Here is a 12,847-nt window from a genome sequence, read left to right as displayed (position 1 = left end):
GCACTCATCCCCTCTGAGCACTCACCCCCTCTGTGCACTCACCCCCTCTGCGCACTCACCCCCTCTGCGCACTCACCCCCTCTGCACACTCACCCCCTCTGCGCACCCATCCGCTCCAACTCACTCATCCGCTCCAACGCACTCATCTGCTCCATGGACTCATCCGCTCCAACGCACTCATCTGCTCCATACATTCATCCGCTCTGCACTTCTGAGTTCATCCGCTATCCGCACAATCATGCGCTTTACTTGCCTCTCCTGCGGAAACCTGCAGATATGACCTGGAGCCGTCACATGCTCTACAAACGTATCCGTTTCACATACTCATCTGTTCTACACACTCATTCGGTTTACAATCATCTGTTCTTCACATTCATCTATATTACGCACTCATCCGTGTTACACGCTCGTCCACTCTACATACCCGTCCGCTCTACACACTCATCAGTTCAACATGTTCATCCATTCTATACACTCATCCGATTTACTCATTCTTTTGATTTCCACACTTATTCGCTATATAGCTATCTGTTCTTCCACTCATGCATTCTTCGATTCGGCGCATTCATCTGTTCTACCGGCTTCATCAGTTCTAACTATATCATCCATGCCATTCACTTTGTTCATGGTACATGATAGTTGTTTCCTGTCATGTTGAAGTGACCAATCAATGATGTGTACATCTGCCTGCCATCACTGTATTATTGTACACTGGATGTGTTGCAGTGTGTGGCACATGCGTATTTTGTCACACTATGTAGCATTTTTCATCTCATCATGTCCATCTCACATGGATGGGTGACAGTACTCATTCACTGACATATGGCTGTACTTGTCAAATGTACCATGGCTATTCTACATGCCATCTGTGTGCTGGCATGTGTCATGTATGTGTATTGGACATGACACTCACAGGCTAATGTGTGATGCCAGTGCTACCCAGCATGCAGCAACTGTGTTGCTTTTCCATCTTGGTGTCCTCAGTGTCTGCTTTTTGCCTCCTCTTCCAACTCATTGACAGTGCATGCATGCCAGGGTTATAGTCATGTGGGACATGTGTAATTCATGTACTGGTTCTCTGGCTTGTAAGGCCTATGTGTGTGCTATGGTGCTCATGCCTATTTCCATTTGTTGTCTTTCATGTTTTTGCAGGTGATGACGCACTTGATGTTGTTGAGGTTGAGGAGATGGTGCAGACCCAGGAGGAATCTCAGGCACGACCAGGCACCAGTGGGGGCGTGGTGTGGTGGTGGGTGAAAACTCAATCTTACTGCAGACCATACTGTCCAGGGGTGTCTCTGGGTGCGGCTCCGCAGACCTCTTTGATTCAGGTGCTGAATCGGACGATGAAACATATGTGGCGTTGCAGGTGAGTGTTTCTGGCAGGGATGATGTTCTGGCCGATCCACCTGCACCGGGGGTAGACCCCTCTATGGGGATGTCAGTGTTGGTAACTCCGCCTTTGGTGGTTACGGATGCAGGGTCACACTCCACAACATCTGATCCTGTTCCTGGGCCAGCAGATCGGAGGGGGAATGCAGTTCTGCAGCCTCAGGCAGTGCCAGCACAGCAAGGTGCAGATCACCTTGCCCCACACAGGTGTGGTGCCCGCCAACGCGGTGGCCGTATGCCACCACGCAATACTGTATGGGAAAACTCCATTTACGTTATAGCCGCCCAACAGGGAGCATCGGTTGAAATGATGGCTCAGGCAATGGAGAGGGTGGCCACTTCCATTCTTCCCCCTGAAAGGCAGATGGAGCAACAACAGCAGGCAACAGACTCCATTTGCCAATCACACAGGGAAGACATGTTGGCGTCCAACAGGGACCGATGGGCGGCACTGGAGACTCTGTGCGAAGCCATATCTACAGAGTCACAGGGCCACAGGGAAGCCCTAAGGGTAGAACTCCATAACCTCAGGGAGACTCTGGATGAACTTGAGGCTTCCCGAAATTTAAGGTCAGAACAGCAGCTGGAGCAGCTCACACGTTCACTCTCAGCTGAGCTGCAGGCAACTCGGGAGGAGATCCGGGCATCACGGGAGGTCATGCGTGCAGAAATGCAGGCAACCCGTCAGGTGCTGCATGGGGATCTCCGTACTATCATCCTCCAGAACGAGACCTTCCACACCCGCATGCTTGCTACCATGGAGGACCATACCAGGGCTTTGCGTGGGCTGCCTCCGATAGCACCACCACCTCCTGATGCAGCAGCAGAGGGTGATGAGAGCGACAGCAGCACTTCTCCCACACTAGCATAGGCGTGCAGGCCATGAGCCCATTGAGGTATTTTTTTTCCGCAACATCCACGCAGGTGGGTGTTGGTGTGCACCCTGTCCTCGAACCTCCTGGGTGCCCCCCCGTCCCCCACTTGGCCATGTTTGATTATTTTATTTTTTTACAGTGTGTTGCCTTGTGTGGCTCCCGTGGGCATCCACTGTGTATTCTGGCTTGGCACATGCAGGCTTGTCCTGTGTTTGGGTTAGTTGCTTGGGTTCCTGACACACACACACACAGCCCTCCTGCTTCCCGTTTCCATGGGCTTGCAAAGGGTGTGACCAAGTGACAGTGACTTACACAGTGACATTGGGCTCCCATGAGCTGTGTGGGCAGTCTGTAGTCATAACTGTGTGGACATCCCTAGTGGGGTTTGTTTTTGTATTGAACAGTGCATGGTGTATTGATATGTGCTTGTGCATCCACGTCTTACTCCATATTCGCAGGTACCTTCTTCATGTCTTCACAAGGCTGTCTCCTTTGCAGATGCAGTTCATGTTGCATGCAGTACACTGACACATTTGCCTGACAGCAACACTCTGCAGTTGGAAGTGGTCGATGTGCTGGATTATTCAGGTTGTAAGACTTGCACTACTTTGAGTTTGTACTGTCATATTTTGACAATGTTTCATGCGTGTTGCTGTATTGTGTTGCTGGTAAGTATTTGGTCATGTGTGCCGTTTGTTATTGATTACTGGGAGCATATTGTCTGTGGACTCTTTCCATTTGGGAGAGTGTACTTTGTGACACTTGTGTCATGTGTTGTGCATTCCTTTGTTTGCTTTCACATTGCATGACATGCCATGGTGTGTTGGGTGGCGGAGATGGGGAGGGGTTGGGTGACATGGCGCTATTTTCATGTTGTAGTTTGCAAGGGGTTAGTCATTCATGCAGCATAAATGTGTGTCTTTTTGTGACACAGCATTGGTTGTCTATCGGTAGGTAGGGATGCACACAATGTAACACTTCCAGGTGACCAATCTCAGGCTGGTATGGTTGTGACAGTTGACTGTCCCTTATGTCATCATCATTGATTGTCAACTGGTATGTGCCAGGGCTGTGTGCACTCCACAGGGGTGTGATTCTAGGTGAAGTAATTAGCCACCAGCTGCGTATGGGCTGCCTCACCACGTGCCCTTCCCCTCCCATGCGCAGCAGCCGTGCATGTGGTTGGGGAAGTGGGGGCAGCACCATGTCCACCGACAGGCCCCGGCGGGTTGCAACGTTGTTCAGGACACATGCTGCCACTATGATCCTGCACACTACTGGGGGCGCGTATAGCAGCTGCCCACCAGAGCGGTCAAGGGAGCGGAAGCATGACTTGAGCACTCCGAATGTGCGCTCCACTATGCCCCGGGTTGCAATATGGGCTGTGTTGTATCTTACCTCGGGTGGTGTGGTGGGGTTCCGAATTGGTGTCATCATGTGGGTGCTCAGAGGGTAGGCACTGTCCCCTGGGGAGGTGATGATGGGTATCATTAGTGGGGTTGTGACATTACTCAGTATCTGACATGCATGCATGTGCAGCGGCATTTATACTCACCAATCAGCCATGTGCCGCCATGCTGCCCAGCTTCTAGGTCCCGGTTTAGGGTTGACATTCTGTAAATGAAACTGTCATGGGTGGACCCTGGATAGTTGGCATATACTGAGGTGATGATTCCCTTGGCATCACATACTACCTGCACATTGATGGAATGCCAGTGCTTGCGGTTTCTGTAGATGTGCTCAGTTGCCCTGGGAGGACGTAGAGCCACATGGGTGCAATCAATGGCACCTAGCACTTTGGGGAAGTGTGCCACCCTGTAAAAATCCTGGATGGCAGCCTGCCTTTCTGCAGGTGTTCTGGGCAGGTATATGTGCCTGCGGACTGATGGGCGTGCAGTCATGATGGCCAACACCTGGTGCAGGCAGCGTGACTGCGTGGCCTGTGACAGCCCCCCCACTATGGCACTTGTCCGCTGAAATGAACCAGTGGCCAAGAAGTGCAATACATTGAGCACCTTTTCCAAGGGGCTCAGTGCTTGGGAGCACAGGGTGGGTGATGTGAGGTCATCCTCCCACTCCCTCACCAGGTCGAGTATTATGTGAGGTGGAAACCTGTACCTTCCAATTGACCTGGTCATCCGTCATCTCAAAAAGGCTGGTCCTGGGTGTAAAAATTCTGGCCCTGACTATCCTCCTCCTCCTGCGGTGTCCCACGACCACTGCTGCGAGGAACGGTATATTCATCATAGCGTCTGAGCTTGTTTGTTGTTTGCGCGTACTTTTATGCTGCGCGGCTCCACGTATGCCTGCTTCTTGCTGGCGTACGTGTTTCCGGATTAGCGCGTCTTTTTTGGCGCATGCGTTTTCCTTGTTCGATTCCATGAATACGTGTTGTAGGCGCGCGTGTGGGCATTCCGCGCATTTGCCTCCTGAACTTCCCCCGTAACGCCCACATTTTCACGCTTTGTTCCCCATTCCACGTGTTACGCCCCGTGTTCCGCCTACTTTTGTTGTGGGCGCCGCACTATGTGCGCTTTCGCTGTGCACGTAGCGCACGCCGTTTGATGACCTGTGCGCCCGCGTGAGCCACGCAGAATTTTTGCGCACATCCCACAATTTACACGCGCACGGACTTCCATGAATCGATGTGCGCGGCTTTCACACGCTTGCACTGCGATTTTTGCACTTGTGCTGCGATTCGCACGCTTTCGCACGCTTGCGCAGAGATTTTCGGCGCACATAAATTCCATGAATCGGCCTGTGAATGTGTTGCAGTTGCGCTGTGTGATTGTTGCATGGATTCTTATACGTACATATTCGCTAGTTAATTCATTAAACCCATGTGGTTGCAATGTTTGTACAAATCTCATCCAAAATGATTCAAGTTGTTTGACTTTAGCCTAAGAATCCGTCCTCTGAGCATTCCCGGTATCATTTTTAACGCTTGAAATGTAGTCAAAGCTAAACTAGGTTTCACATTACTAATCCTAGTGTACAATATTTGTTTGATGACACACTCCAAAGGCCTCATTTAAAAAAGCGTGTTTCTATGGGAAAGCCCCATTCAAAAGGCCTTTGAAAATCATTTGTGAGGTTACATGCATACTTGAGGAAGTAAGTAGCAATTTGGAATACATAAACTGTAAAGTGATTCAAGTATACCTTTCTTTTCTGACTGGGACTGCAGAATTTTAGTACACGCTTTTGATTCTCTGTCCAACTTTATCATAGGGCAGTTTTTGTGAAAATATTATTAACATTTTTTTAAGATTGTTTCATGTTTGTACATATGTCATTCTTGTTTCTTGAGAACTTGCTGTTGCCTCCAGCATCAGTATTGGACTACTTGAAGCCAGAACTGTCCTTTAAATTGCTCAAAGTTTCATACCTTCCATCGTATGGGATGTTGGCATACAAACTTGCCACATCTAGTATGAGTAATGATGACTCCACAGTTAATATTGGTAATTGTTTCAACTTTCTACTGATTTCAGGAGCATCTTTGAAGTATGATGCTTCTTTGATTGTTAATTCTTGTGAAAGATAAATCAACATAAACAAAAATGGGTTCAAACATGGTTTACTTTGCGGACATAATGCATCTTCCACATTATTATTTTTAAATGTATGAATGGCTTGTGTAGGCATTATAGTAAAGGAGCGATTGGATTCGTTAGTTTGAGATACTTTGCAGTATTTTCACTGAAGAATTTCTTTTGTTGGCCCAAAGTTTGAAGTGTCCCATCTCGTTTCAGGTCATCCAGCAACCTTTGGTATTTATTATTTATGTATTCATTATGTTGCTTTATAGTTTACATTAAAACGTTTAGCAATACAAATGAGTAACTCGGTTCATGTGATCCTCAGATATGTTGCCTAGTTATTTAGTAGCCTCTCAAAGTCTCAAATAGAATTCCATAGTTCATACGTCAAAAACTAGTCCAACCTCCTGTCCAGAGATCACAGTCTCTTCCTCCTTGGCTCTTTTGTCAAGTGCCTTTACTAGTACTGATCTTAAAAAGGCAACCATGGCTAGCGTTAAAGATATTTTCGATCTGCTAAGCATCAGTTTCCACAATGAGTCTGCAATTATTTTCCTGTAGCCAGATAATAATTGACCAAAGAAACATATCCTTTGCTCTGAGAAATGCGTACATCGTGTAAAGAGATGCTTAAGAGATTCTTTTACATCCTCTTTTCTACAGAATCTACATAAAGGGCTTCGAGAATGTGATATGTCACGCACTGACAGGATTTCTCCTATGGGATTGAGATTAAAACATATTCTCATGAATGTTGTTCGTATACACAGATTCGGACATTTCAGTAAATATGGTTTTCTTGATTCGCCTGCCACATCCTGGTGGAGTTTCAGCTGGGCCACTTCGTCCAATGTGATAATCCAGTCTTTCCATAAGAGCTTTTTCTTAATTGTAGAGGGTGCAACCTTTTGTATTTTCATTACGAGTCCGGCGGTAACCGAGCCGGAAAAACCAGCAGGTTACCGTCGAACTCGTATTACCATTCCGCCTCTGTGATTCCCAGAATTACCATGACATTATGACCCGGCGACCTGGGAATTCCGGAAGCGGAATTGTGTAAGTCCCCATTCCCATGGAGTCCCATGGGACTCCATGGGTATGGGGACAATGGAAACACTGGTTCCGTCTATGACGGAGCCGGTGTTTCCATTTCCACCTGCAGGCGAGTGACACCTCCCGCCTGCAGGACTCGGAATCAGCCAGTCCGGAAAGAACGGTGGTGGCGGTTTTACCACCACCGTTCTTTCCGGACCGGCTGACTCATAATGAGGCCCATTGTCTCTTAATTTTTATTCTATTTCCAGTTCATGTTGTTGCTGATCACTAATCACAAAAAGCTATGCATAGGATTCTCTTACAACTGGTGATCTTAAAAGATTTGCAATTGCTCATGTACACAGAGAAGAAAAGTACATCTCTACGTGTCAGTTGTTCAATATCCAATAATGTAATAGAATGAGAGTTAGTTAACCATTCAATCCAGGCAAAAACAATTTATTTTATACACAGTTTGTTGTACATAAAATATGAAGAGCATTGGCAGCATATTGTGAGCAGCATTGAGTAGCGGCCCATATCCAGCAGCAAGAAAGATTCTGATGAAGAGACGTTTAGGTGATTTTCATTAACACTATTTATGTGTTAAAAGCTTGCAAGGGGCTGACCAGAGTTACCAAACGGAGAACTAAATATCTTCGGGGCAGGAGGCTTACAAGACAGATACTGATGAAACCATTCCAACAGTAGCATAACCACAAAGATGGTTGGGGGTGGAAATTATTTTGGCAACATCGATCATTTCTGCCCCATGTCTAGCCTGCCGCTTCCTGAAGTAAATACTGAGAATATAGTACCACTTTAGCTGAAGGCCCACAATAATCATTGTTATCTTCTTTAGTCTGAACGGTCATGCATCAGGCCTAAATATGGCACACAGACTGCCACTCTAAAGGTGGTAGATAGTATCCCTCTATATTATCTGTAGAGAGGGTATCTGTTTGTTGGCATTCAACATGGTTAACGGCACATTATGACATTGCTGTTGACATGAGAGGCGTTCGACATGGTCAACCGTGGATCAATCCATTCCACTCATGCATACGGGTATTGGGATTGTTATCCTGGAGTTCTTGAAAAATATTCTCCCTAGCAGATCTCCAGATGTTCTGACTAAGGGCCACTAGGTTACCCCTCACTGACCATATGTCATGGGTGGCTAGAGGTGCATCCTGTCACCCATAATGTCCATATTTATATGGAGCTGCCGAAGGATTTGGTTGCCAACCTTGTCAACCAGACGACATTCAGCTCTGTCTTCAAGTATCTTTGAAATGATATAACAATTTATCCTTGGTTTACCCAAATTAGTATTCAGTTCAGGTACTGGCAGGGTGTTCAGCTCTGGTTGTGCAGGAATTAGCCAAGTTGATCGTGAAAAATCGATCGAATGGCACATTTGACGGATTTCAGCCAGTACCATTAGATCAATTTTTCACAATACCGAACACGGAGAGTGGGGGTGGCAGGGGTGTGCCTCGCTCCCCATGTTTGGTATTTTGGGGTTTTGGTGGGCAGGGGTTCCCACCACTTCCTCAATATTGGAGGCGGGGGACGATTAGAAAAAAAATGAAAGAAAAAGAGACTCTGCTGCATCGGATCCGACCCGCGTTAGAGGGACGGAACTGACGCTGCAGGGTGCAGGAGAAGGGGCGGGTGGGGAGGTTTTTGTGGATGTGCTGGTGAATTGGGGGGACATGGGTTTGTGTTATTTGGCTGCGGTAAAAACATATTTGCATCGAAACTTACTATGGTCAAATCCACCGCGAATAATTCTACCATGGTCAAACAACCCAAATCCATTTTGCAGAGTACAGTGTCTAGCTTGGGTTAGTGTGCTCACTGGGACGTCTACAAATGTATACTACTAGATTCTGTCACTGTTTCCCTATTTTTCAAACTAAAGCTCTTATTGCTTCACCAGGTTAAGCCCTTCTTTACTGTTGGCATGTTTAGGTTGATACTTGTACTTGCTAATATCGATGGTCAGAAAGTTTTGCCAGCAGACATGTCTCAAGCATTTTCTTGGCTTCTAAGGAGGTCCTTTCTTCCCTCTTCACAGCTAGTGTTGGGCGTAAGGAAATATGATCCTGCCACAGCTTGATTGAAAGGAAGAGGGGGGGAGAGAGAGAGAGAAAGAGAGAGAAACAGAGAGAGAGAGAGGGAGAGACAGAGAGGGAGAGAGAGAGAGAGAGAGAGAGAGAGAGAGATTGTTGTGTTTGTCTCACACAAGAATTGTGACATTAGAAACAGGAGCTCTGGCACAGCCCTCCCTGGCTTTCAAAGGTGAACCTGACACACAACCGATTTTCCCCTAGCCCTATGCCTATTAGAGCCAATAGTGCTTGCAGTTCTGCACTGGCTTCTATTAGAGGTACGTATTCTTTTCAAACTCGGATACTTAGGGTCCGATTCATGGAATTTATTGCACGGTTCAAAGTGATTTTGCACTGCAGAAAAGTGACATTGCACTGCCAACACAATCCCTTTTTCATGGAACTGTGCAAAGTTCCCTCATGACACCCAAACACGCCTGGCCTCTAAGCTTAAAATGTTTGGAGGAAGGAGAGGCTGTGCTATGCAAATATTCAGAACATCGACAACTGAAACAAGACATCATGTTGACCTTGCGGATACATTCATTCAAAAGTAATGAAACAAAGGAACAGTAAGAGGAAAACTGTCCTGTGCTGAAAAGTGTACATTAAATATATATCCTTCCATTGTAAGAAGTCTAATAACAAAGGCAAAGTTCTCCCATGTGGGCACAAGATTTTCAACTTCCAGTAGGGAAAAACCCTAAATTGAGGTCTGCTTATGCTAATTCTCCCGACACGCCCTTATATTTCACTGTTAGAAGGTGCTAGCTGATGCCAGCATGACAAAGCATGGCGTTACCCAGGTAAACAGTGGGGCTGTTACATATGCTCTCTGCTCTGGAAGAGATTTTGATCAGGACTTTGGTGGATCTTTCTTTGCCCGATGTTTGTTAGTGATCAGCAGTTGATGAACCAAGAATGTTTGCCCCTGTCTATTGCACATTGCGTGCGGATGACTTGTAATGCCGACGTAGTTTTGCGCACATTCATCTCTCACAGGGATGCAAGGCTCTGTTGTGAAAAAGGACAGAATAAGGTGGGAGAATGTTTAAAAGTGTCAATTTTGCCATTAGAGTTATTTACGGTTGATACATGTTTTCTGCCTCTTATCTGTGGGTATTTGCGATGTCATGCTAACATGTCTACATATCTGCATGTTGTAGGGCATCAGGCTAATAATGGTGATGGAAAGGAAGTGTGTGTGTGTGTGTGTGTGTTGAATCTTGAGTACAGAGGTTGAAATTTCACAAGAGTTCCTTTACTTTAGTTTTTTTCTCTTTCCACATGACAGCCGTCAGCGGGAAAGGTAATTCATCATTTGAAATCATGTGTGCCACAATTACTGTAGAAACAGCTGATCTGCCACAGCTCTCCCTGCCTTTCCATTGTGACCGTGGCATGCTCCCCAGTGTGCCCAAGCCCTACCCCCATTAGAGCCACCCTTAGGTGTTTCAAATTAGACGCATTTCTTTAAACGCTTTGAGATTCATCATCAGCTAATTAATTGTTCTTTAGGTTATTTACCTATGTGTCATTTAATTGCCACAAGATTTAGAAACAGCATAATTTCGTAGAGCCACCCCAAAGGTCTCCCATACTTACTTAAGGTGTAGCGGACACACTGATTCTCTAGTCCAGTGCACTTCATGGTATTCATGCCAGAGTCACACGAATCAGGGCTTGCCCCAACGCATGCTGGGCACTCAAGCCCATTCTGGGTGGCACCTGGTGAGGGCATGAGGAACAAGATAATGCATGTTATTAAAGAAAAGGCCTTGCGGTCACAGTCTAAGAACATGCAGACTCACGATCGTCACACGACAGTGGCATAACACAAAATGTGGGGACCCCCCTGCGAGCCATGGTGTAACCCCCCCAACTCAAAAACAAATCATAGGTCGTGCCAAACTCTGGGCCGGCCTAGCTTGTCACGATTGCGCAATTCGCAGGAACGTGCTGCTGAAGGGGTATGCCGAACACTGCACTAGGAAAAGGATATTATGTTTTAATGCAATATACAGCACACTTTCTGAGAAAAAATGGCTATAAAGCCACAGTATTTGCAATTGCTTTGTAGAGTAACACCAATCCAAAACATGCAAGTTAACAACAGTGCACAGGAACACTAATGCTTTGCTATTAAAAATGCCAAGCCACAATGAAAACATATCCAACAGGCTGCACAATGTAGACCAGTGTAGACACGTAATAACATTACAGTAAAGCATGCCAGGCCACATTTAGACATACCTAGACTGGTCGCACCAAAATGCCAGTCGAAGCAATAACAGACATCAAGAAGAGAGCACACATTAAAACCTGTGTCTCCGCAGCCTCTAACAACATGGCCGAACTCTTTAAAATCTGCAAGGAACTGGTCAATCCTGTTGGGGTCTCTACCTCTCCTGTTCCCTCCCAGGTATCTGTACGTCTCTGGCCTCTCACTTCTCTGCTAAATCTCAGGACATCATGTCCTCTATCTCTTCTTCCTCTCCCTCTTCCTCTCTCGGCCCCCTTTTTCATTATCCTCCTTTTTACTCTTTCTCTCTGACAACACCTGATGAGGTTTCTAGACAAGTCCAATCTATGAAAGTGTCCTCCAAACAGGTGCCCCCCTGCTCCTCCAGAACCACCAAGGACCATATTGACACTCTTGCTCCAGCTTTGGCAGATTTCTGTAATCTCTCTTTCGCCACTGGAACATTCCCCTCTCCCCTTAATCACTCCCTTGTGCACCTACTCCTCAAGAAGCTGCCTGCTGATCCTACCTGCCCGGCAAACTATCACCCAAACCTCATCACCCTTTCCTGGGCAAACTCTTGGAAAAGCTTGCCATCACCCAGCTTACTCTCCACACTGAATCTGTTGGTTGTCTCCATGACCATCAGTCTGGCTTCAGAGCTGGCAGAGGAATGGAAACTGCTCTCCTGAACACCCGTGAAGATCTGCTCTCTAACCTTGATTCCAACATTCCTTCTGTCCTCATCCTCCTTCTTTCGACACCGTCAACCACGCCATCCTTATCAATTGACTCCGTGAGAACCTGGGCATCACGGATCAAGGCCTGGAGTGACTGACCTCCTTCCTCTTAGACCGACCCTTCCATCCCATGTCCAACTTCGAACTTGGTCCCATTCTCTCTGCCACCTGTCTCTAACTGTGGCGTTCTCCCAGTCTCTATCCTCTCACCCTGGTTTTTCAACCTTTACTTGGCCCCTTTGGCCCACATAATCTCTATCTTCTCCTCTAACTTTCAGTGTTATGCGGATGACTCCGCTTTCCTTCAGGCTCCCCTCAGCCTCCTCTCCTCTCTCGCTCATTCCTGACTGTCTATCCGCGATTCAGGATTGGTGTGCATCCAGCAATCTCTGCCTTAATGACAGTAAAACGGAGATCCTTCTCATTGGGACCCCTGCCCTTGCTTTCCCTCTTTCACTCTGGCTGCCCGCTTGGGCCTCTTCCTTTGCCTTCCTGCAAGGCAAAAAACCCTTGGTGTCATCTTCGACGCCACTCTCTCTTTCGCTCCTCACATCTCGAATGTCGCCAAGAAGTCCCACTACCAGCTGCTTCTCCTCAAAGGGACTCTTCCCTTTCTCACTTTCCACCAGAAGCACACTGTCTCCAGAGCCCTGGTTCTCTCTAGGCTGGACTACTTCAACAGCCTCTTTCTCAATCGGCCTTCCTCTACTCTCAGTCATCTGCAACTAATCCAGAACAGGACTGCACGATTTATCCTTGGCCTCAAGCCCAGGGATCCTATCTCTCCAGCCCTGAAATCTCTCCACTGGCTCCCGGTGGCTGCAAGGATCTAATTCAAGACCCTTTGCATTGTCCACAAGGCTTTTTGGGACTGGGACCAGCACTACAACCAATGCTCCCTTCC

At 47.0% G+C, this 12,847-nt stretch overlaps 1 protein-coding gene across 1 annotated transcript in view; it reads right to left on the bottom strand.

Moving 5' to 3' along the window:
* LOC138529320 (phospholipase A2 inhibitor and Ly6/PLAUR domain-containing protein-like) overlaps nt 1-12,847 on the bottom strand; it is a 183,250-nt gene that overhangs the window by 16,344 nt on the left and 154,059 nt on the right. The window contains exon 4 of the mRNA XM_069640824.1: nt 10,567-10,689. Coding sequence (XP_069496925.1) covers nt 10,567-10,689 — 123 coding nt within the window. The remainder of the gene's footprint in view (nt 1-10,566; nt 10,690-12,847) is intronic.

Source organism: Ambystoma mexicanum, chromosome 1q (assembly GCF_040938575.1).
Source record: "Ambystoma mexicanum isolate Mex_15411 chromosome 1q, UKY_AmexF1_1, whole genome shotgun sequence".
Taxonomy (NCBI): Eukaryota; Metazoa; Chordata; class Amphibia; order Caudata; family Ambystomatidae; genus Ambystoma; species Ambystoma mexicanum.
Note: the sequence above shows the minus strand (reverse complement) of the source record. Positions and strands in the feature narration are given on the sequence as shown.